Source organism: Chanos chanos, chromosome 15, assembly GCF_902362185.1.
Source record: "Chanos chanos chromosome 15, fChaCha1.1, whole genome shotgun sequence".
Lineage (NCBI taxonomy): Eukaryota > Metazoa > Chordata > Actinopteri > Gonorynchiformes > Chanidae > Chanos > Chanos chanos.
In genome coordinates this window covers 7077019-7096370 of record NC_044509.1, presented here as the reverse complement: position 1 = coordinate 7096370, position 19352 = coordinate 7077019, and the positions used below count along the sequence as shown (strand labels likewise).

Sequence of the window (19352 nt, the reverse complement as noted above, 5' to 3'; positions counted from 1 at the left end):
TGTGTTAGTATCAATTCTATGAAAACCAAAAAAATACCAGAAGATTCTCTTTTTAAATTTCAGGTTTAATATTAACAATCATAAAGGTGCAGTCAACAACAATTTGACTAAAAGTTCTAAGGAGTTGAGTCTTTTTTGTATCTCCAAAGCCATGAAATGACAGTGACAAAGTAAACACAATAACTAACACACCTGTATTTCACACCTTCTATATGACTCCATAACTCTAGATATTGCTATTATACTTTTGGACAGCATATACTGTTGGACCATAACAACCATGTCATGTCAGATCATATATAATTAACCTGAATCCCACATAGTGGACTATTTAATGTGACCTCTGAGGAGACTTTGGTTTAGGAAATCTGTAAAATAGAGGTCAATGTATTCTAGAAATTTCCATACTGGAAATTGCTTTTGTTTCTTTTCTTTTTTTAAAAAAAGGATTTCACCAAAATGTACATTCATCTGAATAGAAAGAAAGAAAGAAAGAAAGAAAGGAAAATAAAAAGAAAGGCACATCACTACAACACTCAACACATGATTTGTTTCTGGGAAAACAAAAAGTTAGCAACATTCTCTAAAAACACTAACATTTTTGTACAATAGCTTTTGATAAGAGCCTTCCTCGCTTTATTACCTCTTCTCATCGGCCCGGAGAGCTTATAAAGGGGACAATATTTCTGCGTGAATTCATCTAAATGAGGTTGGTACCTGAGGGGGAGAAAGTGGTGTGTGAGAGATTGTCAAAGGGAACAGTGAAAAGCAGGCCCTACATCACTTTACTTGTGCTCATCCCTCGTTTTTTTTTCTTCTTCTTTTTTTTTTTCTTTCCCACAGTCTCCTCCTCCACTTCAGTGTGCCTTAGTAAAACAAAAGTCTGAAACATTCCTTTTGCATTAGTGTGTTACTAACATTCATCCTTTTGTTTGTCATTCACAGAAACATATTATTTACATAATTCCCAACCCCCCCCCCCTTACTTTTTTTTATTATTTAAGTCTTCACTTTAACTTGCTTAATAAATCAAACTATCAGAAATGTACAGAGCATTCTGGGTACAATATATTGCTTTAATACTGATATAAAAATCCATCTGTAACTGCACTTCTACTTGCGTGTCTCTTTTTATTTCCTTTGTGCTTATTGAATTAACTCCCAAGAAGAGGTCTTCTATAAAATGATCATCTGTCAGGGTTTTTTTTTATTTTTTTATCCCCAGTCTCACAAGTGAGGGACAATACATGTCCATTGTACCCTGACCTGAGCGCAGTCTTAGGAGAGGGAGGAAGTAGAGAGGTGCGTTTGTTAAGTATCGCGCCTCTAAATTGCTATTACGACGCAGTTTTATTTCTCCCTGAGGCCTCTTGGTGAAAAGACTCCTCTTCGAGCGCCTGCCTCGCCGCGAGACGTGATGCACCCCGGAGCTGTTTAGTTCACCATCACGTAACCATGCTGGGCCTCCACCGTTTCCATCATCTCGCAGTCCAAGTAAGGAGCCTCCGTGTTGGGCTGGGCGGCCAAAACCTCCCCCTGGCCCGGAGGAAGAGGGGGCTGAGCTGGGCTCCAGGCGTACAGTGGCTCGGCCGGGACAGGGAGGGTGTAGCCGGGCCGGCTGTAGGCGGGTAACTCCGACAGGGGCGGCGTAAAGTGCAGGTCTGAGATGTGGCCACCGGGGCGGCTGTAGGCCATGGGGAAAGTGCTGGGCTCCAGGACGGGGCTGAGGGGCTGCGTCCTTGTGAAGGAGGGGCTGGACAGAGGGCTACTCTGCTGGGGTTCTCCACAGTCCAAAGCTGTGGAGTAAGAATCTTCTGCAAGCTGCATCTGGTGGAGATACGCCTGAAGCTGAGACTGCTTCTGGAGATGAAGCCTCTTCTGCTGTAGCCTAGAGAATTCAAAGAAAATAGCAAAAGAATTGAAAAAAAAAGTGAACGTGCTTGTTGAAGTGAAATTAAAAAAAAAGAAAAAGTCATACGATTCTGTTCAAATCTGTCAGAAAATCTCTGTCTTTGATTAAAATGACTTTGTAAATGATTCAATTTAAATGACTCCTCTGTGTTCATTGTGTAGGTAATACAGAGAAATGCTTACATTTCACAATAAACGACATGACAATTCTCAGGTTCAGCGTTTAAAATCTTATTTGTTGTGCAATCATAGAATTCGTACGTGTCACGCCAGTTTTAAACAAAGCGTGAAATCATGATATCACAGTAGTAAACAGAGAGCGTTTGACGGGATCGGTTTCTAACCGGTGTTCCTGGAGCTGTTGTTCCAAACTGCGAGGCGGCATGTCCTTGCAGAACATCTGTCCACTTCCAGGGCCACTCGCTAACAAACTGGCTCTCTGAGGGGGGGGGGGGGGAGGTCCCGTGTCAATTTCAGAAACATCGGCGCAAAAACACGCAACCCTCTTCATCTCATTCCCTTTTTTTTTTTTTTTTTTTTTTTTAAACTTCGTTTGTCATGACTCATAAATATCTACAGAATGTAAACCATTCACATGCCACACGAGTAGCTCCTTTATGGTTTATGGATTTGAGCCAAGAACACTTCGTCGGGATTACTGAAACATATTTGGAATTGTGTGTGTAGAGGACGAGTGCGAGAGAAAACAATGGCGCGCCGTGAATTTTTTTTTACGTGATATGGTGAATCATTCACCGGGTATGTCATACCTGTAATCTCTGAGCAAGGTACTGCGTCTCCAAACTCTGTCGTCTGGACAGCAGGTAAGGATGCATTTTACTGGGGAATACGGCCACTCCATTACCCTCCTGTGCCTGGCAACCATCTCCCTGGAGACCAACACAACATGACAAGAGACGTTGAGTAGCTAGACTACACCCTCATATAGTTAAAAGGTAATCGTGTCTGTACAGCCAAAAAGGGTTCTTTGGACAAGCTGGATCGAATACTACAAAATCAATTTATACAGTGAACAGTTCATTCCCAGGATAAAAAGCAAATTTTAAAAATACCAAGAAAATACTTGTTCATATTTTTATGCAAATAAATTTCGCTCTCCCTCTGTATATGCATATTCGCATATACATGATGACGTAGGATGCATTTGTCTTAATGTCCATATTTTAAGTTTTCTTTATGAAACCACTCTGGCTCTTTCATTAGATGTTGATGATACTGTTCATGCCGTGAGTGACTGACCTGGTTGGGAAGGTCCTGGAACTCTTGGGGGTTTAAGGGAGACATTGCATCTGCCCCTTCAGATCCTAACGCCATCTGAGCTTTGTTAAGCTCCAAGATCCCCTTGGTTCTAGCCAGGTTCTGGAGGTGCTGTCTGAAAGCCACCAGTCCTAAGTGCCAAGAATAAAATGACTAAAAATGAGCTTTCGAGAGTTAAATGCAATTACGAACCCTCCAGTTTCTAATAATATCGTTCGAAGTGGACTGATTCATTCATTCTGACGTCTGCTGCAACCACCAATGAACTGTTTCATGACAATTTTTCAGTTAGTCATCTTTGAAAATCAGAAGTTGGTCTGCAATGAGTATATGATCGTGTGGGCTGGAAGAGGAGGTAGCAACAATGCACCTCACACGCATCCTGATAATTAGACGAAAATTGTGACGGGAGAAGATTAGCGGTTTAGTGGCTGACAAAGGGGGGGAGCACAGTAGGCAATATGCCATAGAGAGAGAGAGGAAACGCGCAAAGAAACTAAATCAACGCGCGGAAAGGAGGATAAAGAGGAGAAAAGATGGAGGGAAAATGGGCCGTACCTTGTGTGAGGGAGGTGTCTGATGCGCGACGTCCTTCCCGAAAGCCTACCGGGGAGTGACTGTGGCTCTCCCTCTTTTCTGAGTTCAGCGTCTGTAGCGCAGGGTTGACTGGTTTCATGTTGAAGATGGAGGGAGCTGCGTGATTGACAGGGTTATTGGCCAACACCGCGGCCCTCAGAGCCGGAGACTCTTCTGGCAGGCTGAGGTCACTGTGTGTAGAGCCCATGTCGCACTCAGAGTCCATGCTTCCCAGAGATGGGTTCAAACCCATGGACAGCAGCTTCCCTGAAGAACAAAATCACACACAAACAGGTAAAGATATTTACCAACAAACACACACCACATAAAGAAACATTGATTTCTTAGAAGAAGCTGTTTTCAGGAATCGTTACTCATAATCTAATGATGCAAGTCTTATTACTATCATTTTCAAAATCTGAAAAAAAAAAAGCCCTCATTTTCGGTAATTGAAACGGTTTGACCCAATGAAGCGGGTATTCTGTGGTCGCGACGCCAAACAGCAGTGGGCACAGAGTGGCACTAACCTGTCATAGTCAGTGTGCCAGGCTGGTTGGTGACCTCAGACAGGGTGTGCCGACGCTGGCTGAAACGCGCCGTCTGAAAGGCAGTTGGGGGCACCGCGGCTTCCTCCTCTGCCTCGATGCCTTCGTCGATGGACGTCTCCATGACGTTGCTGGGCAGGGAGCCGCTGACCTTCCGGACGACGACCGGCGGGAGCGGGTCCAGAAGGCTCCCGTTGACCTGAGTAAAGACATGAGCACAAGAACTCTGCTCATCTCTCTGATTTTCAGATGGAGGACAAGAGATTCGAATACAAGTTTCGAGAGGGTGAATTCATTGTGTGGTTATGACACCCAAGGCCAAACAAAACAACAACAAAAAAAAAACCCTCCATCTCCAAAAACAGTGCTCTCATTCAAAACTGATGAAATTCCTTATAGTGAAATAGTCCTTGGAGAAAACAGGGTCTGGATGTTAAAATTAGGTATTCGCTGTATAGCGTGTATAAGAAACCGGAAACCTGAGTTAACAGTGATATCCTGGGTTTTATATAATTTTATTGCCTTAGTATTGGAACAATTTTGAAAGACTTGTTTTAAAAACAGGGGCAATGACAAACAAGGTCATAATTCCACATCATTCAAATCAGTCTGGCACCTTGGTCAACCATATCCACGGATATGAAAATGAGGAAAAAAGACTTTCTTTGATACCAGTGCCTTGGAGGAATTGGTGCATGAATTATTGAATACCAACAGGGAAAGGGGAAAAAAAAAAAAAAAAATCAAATTCCGCCTACTCACATCCTCATAATAATAATCATCTTTCGTATGCAGAGCTATGATTATATGCCTCTGCTTCATTTTGTTTATCAGAATTATATAATACCTCTACTCTCTCTCTCTCTCTCTATCAAATACTCATGGGCTTCCAGAATTCTCCTGCATTCAGATGAAACTGCGATGATTGCTTATATTTCAAACTACTCACTGTGACAGCCAAAGCATTACGTGTAGTCTTTCTCTCTCTCTCTCTATTTCTTTCTCTCTCTCTCTCTCTCTTTTAGAAGCCAAATGATTACCAAGACGTCCGGTTCATAACCGAGAATCGTCTGGACGAGTCAACGTCATGTGACACCCCCCCCCCCCCCCAGGGTCAAGATCCTTTTAGAGTGAAAGAGGCCGGGTAAATCAATGAATATCAAAACCAGACAATGGGAAAAGCAGCACTTAATTGATTCTGGGACAGCTACAGCCATCACGACACAACAGCAAGGTTTCGGACTCCAGTAGCTGAACGGCCACCGAAAGCCATACCTTCTCATTGATGGATTTGAGCATGGACGCAAGGTCACACGGTTAAATCAAGGTTTTTTCTTTAATGATGAGAACCAGAGGGTTGTGTAACTGAGGGCAGCTGCCCTGGCATGTCACTATGAGTTAGACAACAGGCTTAACTGAAATGCCACAAACACACACACACACACACACAAACACAAAAATGAAATCCTGTCACATAAATAATCAAATCCTACCACACAACTCATAGAATTCATTTCCAAAATAACGTTACCACTCGGCACGACTTACCGGAACTGTATTTCTTTCATAAATGGTAAAATGAGAAGTAAAAATTAATTTCCACTTATTCGCTAACCGCGTATTTAAAGCAAAAAAAAAAAAAAAAAAAGGTTGCAAAGGTTGGTGCTCTGTTGGCTATTTTTAGGGAGGTAACAGAGGACTGTGGCTACACTGGGCTTCACATGAGTCATAACCATGAGGAGAGGGTGAGACAGCAGCTGAAGAACTTCACACAGAGTGGACAAAAGCCCTAACCGTCGTCCAACAGGCCTGTGCGTAACTGTGCTATTTAAACACGCGTACCTCTGAAAAAGAACAGCCGGCACTAACCCAAGAACACGAGAACAGGCTTCTGGGCATGTTTTTTTTTTTTTTTCCAAAGCTGTTTCGCTTTTGTACGATGCTTGGCCGAACTGACCTTGGGCGTGGCCACTTCTTCCGCCATGAATGCATTTTCTGAAGGAGCAGGGGCTTGTGGGAAAACAAACGTGTCTGTGGAAGTCTGCAGGAGAACAGGGGAAGGCAGGTGTCGAGCAGGCTGGGGGTGGAGTCCCACCTGAGCAGGCACTCCACTAGCCTATAGAAAGAGAGTATGCAAATATAAGCACGCATAGATTGGCATTATATAAAATTCTCTTTAAGCAAACATATACATGTACCAGCATCAAAGTAAGTCAATTTAAAAACTGTTGAAGGGTTTGGCTCTGCTTTAAACCTTCAAACCTTAAAAATGTTTTTTTTCTAACACTAGCCAGATATGTAATCTGCCAAGAGAAGTTCTTACATTATGGGATACTGCTTTGTTTTTAAAAACTGAGTATTGGCACAGAGGCTCTACTCTGAGTTGGCACAACATCATGGTAAGAACGATGAGACGGGAAGGTACGGTAATGTTTGCTTTTCATGATTCTTCTATTTGTGGTACAGTTTCAGTATGTCTAGCGTGCCTTCACTGAGGGTTACCTTGACAACAGTCTGCTCGGCGATGGTACTGGGCCGCCGTTGGCTGGCGTGGAGACGCTGATCCACAGGGAAACTGCTGCGATGGGCTTTGAGTCTTTCCACCAGTAAATAGTAGATAGCAGCAAAGTGATTATAGCTTTTGTTCTGTAGAGACTGTGACAGACAGAGAATCAGACAGAAAGACAAACAGACAGACAGGGAGTGTTAACGTTGTCATTATTGTGTGTATCATCAGGACTCTGTCACTCCATTCTTAGAATCTTCATGCATCTAGAACATTCCCAAACAATAAAAACGGTTTCCCTAACTGGAGAGTCATTTCTTACAAAAAAAAACAGAACACACATCAAACCATTTCTACATTCAATATCATTTCTGCATTCAATATCAAATTCAAGATCATCATCATATACTTTCCAACTGTACAGTCCTGCCCTGCTCTGCTCAAGTCCATGACAAAGGTCGATTAACCCCACCGCTCTTTGAATTCGCCCTCACCTCTATTGTCTTCTGCTGGTCGATGCCCAGGCTGTGCATCAGACGCAGCACCTGCTCGCTGTGTTCTCCCACGCTGTCCTTGCTCTCCGCGGGCACGCCTTGCCTGTAGAGCACAGGCCTCTGAGACGGCATCTCCTGGACCATCCAGCGATGTTCTCTGACCTGACTTAGGGAGAGGCGCTTGGCCGGATCCAGAACCAGCATCCGTCGGATCAGGTGCTCACAGTCTGAGAGAGGGACGGACAGATTGATCGAGACGGGAAAAAAAGAAAAAAAAAAAAAGCCGAGCCAGATGTGTGAGACAGAGCGACTCAGAAAAGAGAAGGTTCCGAGAGAAAAATCTATAGGTCGGGAACCAAATTTTACGAGAAACGTCTTACCCTCAGTCATGAAGTACGGGATGCGGAAACGACCTTCCAGGACACGCTGTCTCAGAATGGGAAGCGTGGGACCGTCGAAAGGCAGGGCTCCGCAAACCAGCACGTACAGAACCACCCCCATGCTCTGCGAAGAAAAGACCACCTAGCATTAAAGCTCCTGCCCCCATCCCCTTACCCCAGGGAGAGAAACACTCTACACCTTTCTAAGCATTCACAGAAAAGAATTACTCACAGAGGGACCCCCCCCCTACTCCCCACACTCTACTGGAAACAACAATTATGTTTCAGGGTCTATTTTCGGAGAGCAGAATCAATCAAGGGACCATTAGCTGTTGACGCAATGCTCTGCGTTTGTCACAGTGAGATGAAAGCACACAAGTCATCAGCCCACAGGCAAACCGCCTGCTCTCTGTACGATCATAAACTAAGGTGCATGTCTGTTACGTTCGGTCTCGAATTCCTTACGACTTGTACGTGTGTCGTTTTCTTTTTTTTTTTTTTTCCTTGCACCATTTCGTTTTACTTGTTAGCGTACTCGCTAAACACCGACGCGCTAATTTCTCTTACCCAGACGTCCAGCTGTGGGCCTTCATACTGCTGACCTTCAAACACCTCCGGGGCAGCGTAAGGGGGACTACCGCACCACGTGGCCAGAGGCTCCCCCGGCTGAAAGAAGTTCCCAAAGCCAAAGTCTGAGAAAGAGAGAGGGAGTGACAGATGTATCTTTTCATCTTTCTGTACCTTTATCAGCGGTATAAAGGAGTGAACAGGTAGAACAAGTGCACAGGAAGACAGAAGACATACGGGTGCGGGCCAATGAGGAAAGAAACCAGAGTTATTAAGGCCATGTTCTATATCTTACTGTGGGTGACAATCCGCTGCAATATAGATTAACCAACGGCGAGAGATCAATTGTGCAAGCAAATCCATATCATTTAAAACGATACGAGTCGATATTAATCTGTGTGTGTCCGTGTGATCTGCTGCATGGTTATACTTTTCTGCTCAATAACAGATAGACTGATTAAAAAAAAAAAAACAAAAAAAAAAACCTGCACATAAAAGCATGAACAAGGCCAGCATGAAGGGCATGCGGGCAAATCCTGCTCTGATACTAATCGCAGCAGTCCGTGAGAAACGACACTGACGTTTGGGTGACCTGCTAATATTATGCCATCACAAAGGCATCTCAAAAGCCAATCCGCAGACCTGCCCTGTTATGTAACCAGAAGAACATGCAAACGGAGGGAGTGAAATGGAAGGAGAGAAGGTGGAGCCACGAGAAGCCTAGAGGCAATATGAACTGAATTTCAGTGGCATTAAATGATGATTTTTTTATTTTTTTGGTAATATATCTGAAACCAGTTGGAAAGACTCCATAGGGGCAATGACTGTATGATTGACGGCCTGAATAAAGGAATGAACGAACAGATAAAATGCATGCGTTAAATGTTATGATTAAGGGCACTGCTTGAATAGAAGGTGGTGCAGAGAAGGTGGGGAGAAGGAGACAGAAAGAAAAAAGAGAGGGAGAGAGAGAGAGAGAGAGAGGGAGGAAGAGAGAGAAACATAGACTGTGGTGTTTCAACAGACCCTGTTAATGACATCAGGACTGTCAAAGGGTCTATAGTGGAATATGATGTAATGCCCATGTGCTGTGCCATGCAGTCCCTGTCTCTCAAACCCCTACCATTCAGAGTGCGTGTGACGTAAATTCAGAGTTCGTATCTGAACCAACACTTCATTTACCGTACAAACACTGATACCAGTCTTATGCCTCAGTTACCTTATCAAGCACCCGTCTAGTATCTAAATCACCTTCTATTGTTCGAATACCTCAATCAACGGCTTGGATCAAAAGGGAGAGAGGGAGGAAAAAAAAGCTTGGATTGGAAACAGCTTGGATTGGCATCCTAAAGGCCTGAAAAAACGAAGCATATAATTTCTAATTATGCGACATGGAGTCGTATTTAAGTGTAACTGCCACATAAAGGGAACGCCAGGTGATTAATTTGGGCGTTGGTCCTCCAAACAGCTTAAGCGCGCACCTTAAAAGAAAGACTCGTCTGGAAATGTCTGGAACATTGCTAAAGGGATACAGGAACCTTCTTCCATGCTAAACTGAATAATTTGCTGTTTTGATGATGTTAGAGGAAAATAAACTCTCAGGTGAAACTCCAGAACTTCCCATAAGCACTAAACCCTAGTGACTTGGAGGGGGGGGGTCTGTAGTTCTCAAGCCCAAGACAGGATTCAGTGAACATTCACAGCCCCTGTAAAGTGCGGGGAGGTGGCACTGTCGACCTGAAATAGCACACTCACCATGTGGACAGAAATGTTTTACCACAGGATGAAAGCTTTATGCTAATAAGCATTTACCTTGCCCTATAAAGACATTTCTGGACCTAAACCATGGCAGAAAACCCCCCTCCGAAAAAATGCAACCGGCAACATAATTGCTGTAGGATGCGTGCACTCGAGCCCATGGGATTGTTTTGGCGTGCGTCTGTCAGGGACTTGTGTCCTTGTTGAGAACAGGGTGAGGATGACTCATCTAATCATGTGACTGTTTTTTCCACTGTTCATTAGGCCACCGTTTGCATTCTAAGCACCGCTATACTCACGAATCAGCATTAGTAAAAGTTCTTAAAGGTTTATGCACTGAAACAGCAGCACTCTCTATACGGTTCCTGAACTATTGTTCTCGATGAAACTGCCTTCTCACACCCTAGATTGATATTTTCCATTGTCTGACAAAGAGTTTTACATTCTAACCAATGTATGGACTTCACAGTTAAACAGAACTCTCTTATGGAGTATACTCTTATGGACTATACTATTATGGAGTATACTCTTTGACACTACCTGATGATTGTCTCGTCTCTGCTACCTGGTAATTGTCTTGTTTCCTCTCAGACATCTAAACCAACACCACCTTAGCAACTGTTCTCTTTTAAAAACATAAACAAGCTCTTCCCAAACATGCCCAAACAATCATCCATCTTTTAAAGGCTCCGAAATCTCCTCCTCTTGCCATGGTGGCTAAATTAATAGTCACATGGGACTGTCCATCAATTTTAAAAATAGAACCTTACAAGGTGCAACCTTAATTCCTTAATATGCATAAGAACCACACCTGTAAGAAGGAACCTGCTTTTAATATACTTTGTTGACTCAAGTGTTAACCCTTTATTTTGCCCCTTAGCTTGAAGATTACAGTCACCTTCTCAGTGGTAAAATATGGATATGGTTCTGTATAATGAGCTAATTATTACCCTTTTTTACCACAAGACTCTACATCTATATGGTCCCAGGCAGTACACATGGAGAATACTCACGGTGCAGAGCTGGTAATACGTTTGTTTGATCTCCACATGTGTATTAGATCACTCCTCAGTGTGACTGGCCTCACATTCAACTGACGTCAAAGAGTAATCACGTTATCTTGCTGAATGGTTCTGATAGACTTTGGTTGGCTTTTGGTGTGTAAATTTGTTTGTGTGTGTGTGTGTGTGTGTGTGTGTGTGTGTGTGTGCGCGTGATCAGTAGTTTGTTTTTAAGTGAGCGAGCGTGTGTCTATGTGTATGTCCATTCACGTGTATGCGTCCGTTATCTGGTTTGAATAGTTGAAAGCTGGTGACAGGGTGAAGGACAGGGTAGTAGGCCTAATGATTACTGTAGACATGGCAGTAAACCCAGGTTCCCAGACAAGGCTGTTTACTGCAGCATAGCCACATTCAAATGACAACACAGAAATGAAACAACGAGAGTATCATCTCATATAAAAATATTTCTTTGAAATCGCAATTAAATATCAATCTGTGAACTCTGCGGTCGTGAACTCTGTTTTTATATCCAGCTGGACTTATTTGCACACCAGCAATCCACTGCTCATCAACATTGTCCTTAGCATTAGTAAATGATTACATTCAAAACGAGCAGTCCAACAGCACCCCCTCAAACTTAAAAACTGTTACAATGGACAGTCTAAAAAACAATTACCTTTCACACAAAAATGTGTGGAAAATTAATTCTCATAGTTTAGATAAATATGACTTGGAAAGAAAATGCTTATCAATCATGCAACCTTCATTTATTAATTTAGTGTCTGCTGTATAAACTGCCCAAGGCCTTTGGACGTATCTGAACAGTTAATAATCAACAGGCATTTTTAGTTTTTTATCAGTATGCGGAATTCAAAGAGAAAAAAAAGGGGGAGGAGTGTAAAACAGATCTAGATTTAGATTCACTGACGCAAAAATCAGTACATCAATACACTGTTTTAAAACACATCAGCTAAAAAAAATATATACTCATCAACACATTCGAACAATATGAACACTACAGAGTAACTACATAAATCACATAGTAACCAGTTTACGTCTGTATTCATCCTTTTGCAGCTTACACAGGGGAGCTCCCAATAGTCTGAAATGTAGGTCATGCGGCCTATGATCTAGTCGTGAGTACTAGATGATTCAGAGTCCTAAACGTACGTTCCTCCGCATAAAACTCTGTATATTTTCCCTAGAGTACAGAGAACTCCGGACCTTAGGAGCAGGCCTCGGTAAGCGGCGGACCCTCCGTGTACCTGCTATTTTGATGTTCATGTGGGCGTCTAACAGCAGGTTCTCAGCCTTCAGGTCTCGATGAACGATTCGGCGTTCATGGCAGTATTCCACCGCCGAGAGGATCTGCCAGAACTTCCGCCGTGCGTCCGCTTCACTCAATCGCCCCCGACTTGCCAGGTACTCTGGAAAAAAAAAGAGGAAGAAAAGAAAGTAATTAACGATTCCGTGAATCTCCCATAATCTCATAGTCATAACCTGAAATGTTCAGTATATCTATTACAAAAGCGATAAAATACGAAAATTACAAAAATGCTGCATCTTGTCCACGTAAATGTACAGCAAACCAATGTGAGTGGATCGGTTTTGGATGAGCATGTTTTTCATGATTCAGTACTAGGCCTACTAAATGGACACTTGAAAGAGGTCTAATAGCTCTCTAAACACTTTCCTGTGCCCTAGTGGCACTGGATTTGTTGCTCTGATTGATAAACAGAGCTGTAGCTCTTAGCTGTGAGCGACTGTTAAATCCTTTAAAAAGCGGGGAAAGACACAGCTGCTACAAATGCGACTTGAAAAAAATGACAGTGTTCTCAGTTGCGACAAGCCGACCTGACAAAAACAACAGCTCTGCCTTACGCAGACATAGAGAGACAGACGCACGCTCGCTCGCGCGAGGGGGTACAGTGAACTGTAGCGTTAATGAAACAGGAGCTAACGGACCGTCATGCTACGTGCGAGGCTTCAAACGGCCGACGAGCGAGCGAGGACGCGTGTGTCACAGAGTACATGTGTTCGGTGCGTGTGGGCTACTTCAAAAAGACGTGTTAGTGCGAATGTACTGAGAGGCTGTAAATGTGGTTACGAATGGGAACGAAGGGATGATGTCATTGTCAGAACAGAGAAGGCCTCACATTCCTGTGGCACTAGTTTTCAAACACAGAGTTGACCACGCTCTTACTCAGAAAAAGGAACGTCCTGTGTCAGTTTTATAGAATGTGGCGAATGTGTAAACGTACTCCTGTTTTGTATTCACCATAGTTTTGTACATACAGTAACCTCTTTTGCTCTTACAGACAGAATTCAAACTAAAGTGGTTCCCAGATAGAGCAATTGAGACTACCGTGACACGGCACAGCCTGCAGAAACCATATAAAAAGTTTTGATTCACTGACACTGAAATAGCGCGTCTTGAGGTCTCTAATGTTCTTTTCAAACACGGCATCAAAAGTTCACTGCCTTCATAACAGAAAACAGATAAAGAAATTCCACGTGTTCAAAGATATAACGATACCGGGAGTAGTTTCAATACAGCTCAAGATGTTATCATACACAAAACACCGATGGGGATCTTAACATTTACATAACAAACCTAACTAAGAAAAAAAAAAAAAAAGAAAGAAAAAATAAGTTAACAAATTCACCATTTTTGCTCAGTAACCTTGTGACTCATAGCACATAAACCCATAAAGCAGCGGAAGAACTGAAGGATGAATCAGAGGGCCAGCTAAAGCAGACCAGACGCTCTTGACTTCACACACACACACACACACACCTCTGACTTCTCAGCTGCTGGAAAATCTGGAGAAATTTCAGATAACTGGACGGTTAATCTAACATATTTGTGCCAAAGCAACCTACGTTTATAATCTAAAACGAAAATAGTTTTACTGCCTCGGATTAAAGAGAAAACAAACAACCCCCCCCCCCCCCCCTCCAAAAAAAAAAAAAAAAAAATCTGGATTTGAAATCATATAACATTCAACACTTCATCACACTGTAACACTGGTATTTGAGTGAATGATGTTATCTCTGCTAGCTTGAGTAAAATCTTTCAAAACAGCTAGAGTCACAGTTATGCGTGATGTAGTTTTGCTTTTGAGACTCTGACGATATTGACAGCCAGGAGATGAAACTCTCTTTGTACACTCACTAATATAAGGTCACTTCAAAACCCAAAGGGATATTGTTTATCATTGGGTAATATTTCATCTGTACTCCATTACTGATTGAAACATTGATCTGGTCATGTTAAACATGGCACTGTGTTCTCCATCAAAGTGTTACTGTTAGGGCACTTGGGAACTATGCCAAGAACATGAATGACTTTATGTAACGCGCAATCTTAACTGTGGAAAAATGACAGAAGCGGTCAGAAGCAAGATACACATTAACATTACAAAAGCAGGTACTCACAAAACATGCACATATTGCTCTAACTGGATCAGTGTCCTACGCAAATGTCTAATTCTTCTGTTGTGTGCATGGCTTTGCTTGTTCATTCTCTAATTTTTCCATTACAACAGGTATCAAATGAATCATGTGGTAAATAATTATTGTTTGTGTGTGTGTGTGTGTGTGTGTGTGGCTGTGATTTTCTTTTTCCTCAGTTACTGTCCTGTTACATGACTCCTTTAGCTTATCGCGCACAACCTTTCACCCTCAAGGAAGTACACAAACAAAACCCCATTTCCTTAATGTGTACCTTTTCTTACGTTTATTTTCTGCATGCTTGACTAAAACGTGAAAACAGGTCACGTACAAATATGTCCATTTCAAAGTCCCAGAGGAGAATCACATGCCAGTGAGGCAGAAAAAACAACAACAATATCAACAAGAACAACAAAAAAACCCCCTGACAGTCAGTGTCAGTGATGACAATGACAACACAAACACCAGCAGTACCTTTTTTTTCCCCATTAAAGCTGCTCTAACATATTATCAGACACAAACAGGCCGCATCTGCTCAGCTCAGGCATCAGTGCTAAGCTCCATAGACTAAACATTAACAGTAAACAGATAGCGACAGGTATCAGGATCATATTATAATCCTAGATTATTTCTTTAGCGTCTCCTAGAACAGGTGCGGAAGTCCTGAAATCAACATCACAGAAAGGTTAAACTTCAAAAGGCCGGAAGGAAATCCATCAAGCATCATAAACCAGAAGGACACTCACCGAATATCTCTCCGTTTTTGGCATACTCTGTTACCAGGTATAGCATGTTTTTGGTCTCCATGACCTGTTGGTGGGAAGAGGAATTATTTGATGTTAGTGATAACAGTGTTACAGCAACAGACCAATCATCTTTGCGCATGAGCCACATGCAGAGACCTAAAGATGTGCAACAGAGGACAATGGTCCAACCAACACTCACCCACACTGGTTCTGATGAACTATCACAAATAATGTTAATTTGTTTCATAACGCGACTAATTTGTCTAACAATATGTTTAAACACAGATTTGTAAGTAAGGTTTTTAGAAGACATAGATGAAAGGATGTCTGTGGGTCTCCATGTTACATAAAATGTTATCAGCCCATGAGTTTTAGAATTAAATTGGTAAAAAAAAAATTAGTCTTTTTTCTTTTAAACACTTCAGTTCTCTGTTTACTGTGTTTCACAGTCTTTTAAAACTGAAGTGATCATAGACAGTCATTGAGCTAATCTGAAATTGACTTCACTAGACAATGTCATAAACTGTTATAAAATGTGACAACAGATTGACAACTCATTACTCTTTGAGTTTTTCTTGCTTTTGAACTAAAATCACACTGTGCTATGTTTCAGTACCATAAGCTATTGGAAACTCTTTTTAATTTATGAGATTGTATGTGTTAGAGAACAGGACTCAAGGAAAGTGGAAATATAGACACTACTGTCACATGTGGGTCGAGTCGGTTCCTGAGACAGGTGGCTGTTTTAAGCTAAAGCGGGCAACCTTGCATTTGACTGATGCACACACAGAATTGAGGTCATAATTTGAGTGATATTACTGCTGTTGCTGTGTTGTGTAATAGCAAGCCACTGTCAGTATTCCCAGTAACCAGCCCAGAGTGACCTAAAATCTTACATAACAGAGCACGGTTAACCTCATAAGCATCCCGTCACAACAAAGGGATTCCAACCTAATTCACATCAAATCATCTTCATATAAAACAGCGGTTTGTTAAGTAAAAGGATAAGTGTAGTGATGGCTGCAGGCAGTTACACCGTATGATGACCACACTGTCACTGTATTGGCCGCTGTGCCTTTGGAGGACAGACAGATAAGCGCAGATGGCATGCAATCATGTAATCAAGTGTCTGATTGAAGCGGCTTTTCTCTGATTAGAGGATGATGTTTCCAAAATGCCCTTCAAAAGGTAATGCCCAGATGAGGACCAGCTGAGAAATCATGCATATTATGAAAAAACGTAAGAATCATAACACAGTAGCTAGATAACACGAATGCAGAAGCCGGTCTGACCCATCAAAAGGCCTGTTTCTGAGAAAGGCATCCAGCTTTTAAGAGAATGGATGCACGCCATTTGGATGTAAAATATGAAGATTTGAATAGTTGTACACCGCAGAGAGGTTGCACAATTCCAGGAGCACAACAATTGAGGAACCAAACGATAAAAGGAATGCCAAGAACCAAGGCTTGGTACTGAACATTCAGCCCCCCCTTCCCCCTCCCCATGAGACTTCATGCCACCTTCTGTGACATCACTGATCTTAACTTCTATTGATTCTGCTAAAAGAAAGAAAAAAAGAAAGAAAGAAAGAAAGAAAGAAAGAAACATAAACCAACCTGGTAAAGCTTGATAATGTGAGGATGATCCAGGAGCTTCATGATCTTCACCTCTCTGTAGATCTTCTCGAGGTTTGCTGCATCTAGTTGAGTCTTATCTATGATTTTTATGGCGACCTGCCAAGCCAAAGGAAAAACCACTGAGTGCAGTGATGTGGTTCACCATCATCACCTTTAGCAACAAACATCTGTTTAAAGACCGGTGTACCTTCAGTAAATAGCTTCATATTTTGTTCATTAACAGACAAAATATCTCAGTAGTTGTGTGTGGAAAATGTGAACGGACCAATTTACATTTGCCAGAAGAATAGTAACTGGATGCTTCATGATATAGATTATATTATGAATCACACACATAGAATTTAACAGCCATAATGTGGCAGCCACCTTCAAAACAGAAGTCCTCTTTCATGTAAAACCGGATTTAGAAAACAACTGGCTGCGACTCTGTGAGTCAACAACATGCATGTGTATGTGCCAACAAACCAAACAAACCCCTTACCAGTAAATACTGACAAATGTCTAGATGTCTAGTCGTCTAGATGGCAAATACAAGCGGGAAATCAGCTTATTAATACGCAATGTTTAAAAGTTTAGTAAAAGACACGGGTTTTTCTGAGTGATTCCTGTAATGACGTCATACCAGCAGTCACTCTCCAGCTCTACAACATGCCATCGAGCATACAGAACATTCCAATCGATAGCTTTCCTGGTTTTCTAATTCACATACTTCAACTTGTGAACGATAAGTAGGTGCGTACGGTAAACCAGTGTCACGATGCAGAAAACTGTTGCATGACTTGTTCAGCATTATCTCACTCGATCTTGAATGCAATCTTGAGTCTTTTAAGAAAAAGTTTTTTTTTGTTGTTGTTGCTTTGTGTTTTCTCTTCTCTGCAGAAGCCAAGGTGACTTTTCATACCCAAACCCGTTGCTCTCAAAAACTGACGTCATCACATGTGGAGTATATGCACCAGATATCAATAATCTATTTGCACTGACTTATGCATGCACACTTAAATGTGAATATGAATCATGTTCAGTTATCACTGCTGGGATTCTACATGACGCAAACAAAGGTGCGTGCATTCTAAATAGGCATCACACTGCGATGTTAAGTTGTTGGTTCCACAATACAAAGTAATTTTCCGTCATTGAAATGTGAACTGAACCCCATGTTATCTGAAATCCTAACAATAAGTGATTACTTATTAGATTTAGAAATGAACATGTGGCTTGTAAAGTTTTGCACAGGGAGGTGACGGGTACAACGATGTGTATGCGTGTGTGCAGACACTCACCTCGCTCTTTGTGATACGATGTCTCGCCAGCTTCACAACAGCAAAATTTCCTTTTCCTAAGGTGCGCTCGATATCATAAAATCCCACACGAACCGGAGCCCGTTTTAACTGTGTATGGTTTGAGTCCGCCATGACCATAGTGTTCTGGTATGGAATTGAATGGAGTGGTACGAATAACCTGCAAAGGCAGAACCTGGACTGTACCTTAGTATCCTTATGCTAAAATGAGGATTTCCTCTATATTTGTGGTAGTGTTTACAAAATTCCCATACTCTAGTAAACTGCACAGCACTGTACAGTCCACGACCAGAGGACCGGCCAACTCAGAGTGCTGTTTCTTCACATTGCTTTCATTCGTCTCCTAAACAGTGCCCTAGCACACTACTAAGATTCTGCCCTCACAACGAGAGCGAACGCATGCCGCTTAGATGTTCTGCACTAAGAGTGATGTTCTGAATTTGCGCTCAGCGTGCATTGACGTCAGCGACACAAGGATTTTATAAAGGGGGCGGGCCTCAGTGCGCTGTTCCACAGTCCATGACCAGTTTGTCACCAAGACAACCTTATCCACCTCATACGTCAATCAGCAGCTATTCCAATCTCCCTCCTGACTGTTGGCTGTGCAAGCACAGGTGAGTCTTTACTGGCTGTTTGCCAAACGGGAGTTTACATTAAGACTCTCAAACGTGCGGCCTTGCTCACCATGGGTCAATCTGAACTGGCACACAATACTGGCGAAATTCCAGTGAATTTGCAATCGGCAAAATTCTGTTGCATTCAAATAAGCTGAACTCAACTTTTACAGACATAGAGAGAAACGCATGGATTCCAGGGAACTCCGAATTTATATGGCAGTGTCACGCGGCATGACTTCCTCAACACCGTAGGTTAACAATATGACTGTGGAGAAAACCTTTTCAAATGCCCGAGCGTAGAAAATATGTTTATATGGTAAATAGTAAAACAACTTCTGATCCCCTGGACGAAAAGCAGTTTTAGGTCCACAGCGACACCTGCTGTTTGCTGGGACTACAGTTAACAAATTGGCTAAAAACGCACACGGCACTGTTCTCGCATTGAAGTACGCGCTCTGGTTATTCCGGAGGCGCACAGGCCCATGTGGAGAAAGTTTTCGCATATTGTCCAGTTTGTTTGTTTTTTCTCTTTTAATAAAACACTACGGGTTAACCGGAAAATGAAGTAATCAGGAGCATACGAAT

At 42.3% G+C, this 19352-nt stretch overlaps 1 protein-coding gene across 1 annotated transcript; it reads right to left on the bottom strand.

Annotated features, from left to right (window-relative positions):
* Nucleotides 1-1011: 1011 nt before the first annotated feature.
* On the bottom strand, nucleotides 1012-18550 carry sik2a (salt-inducible kinase 2a). Its single transcript, XM_030792714.1, has 15 exons — nucleotides 18133-18550; nucleotides 16832-16948; nucleotides 15216-15279; nucleotides 12282-12443; nucleotides 8258-8382; nucleotides 7691-7814; nucleotides 7311-7537; nucleotides 6813-6965; nucleotides 6268-6426; nucleotides 4293-4509; nucleotides 3748-4032; nucleotides 3172-3320; nucleotides 2682-2801; nucleotides 2256-2350; nucleotides 1012-1888 (listed from the first exon to the last, which is right to left on the bottom strand). The coding sequence occupies exons 1-15, from the start codon at nucleotides 18268-18270 to the stop codon at nucleotides 1435-1437; spliced, it is 2589 nt and encodes an 862-aa protein (XP_030648574.1). The 5' UTR covers nucleotides 18271-18550; the 3' UTR covers nucleotides 1012-1434.
* Between the last annotated feature and the right edge of the window lie 802 nt (nucleotides 18551-19352).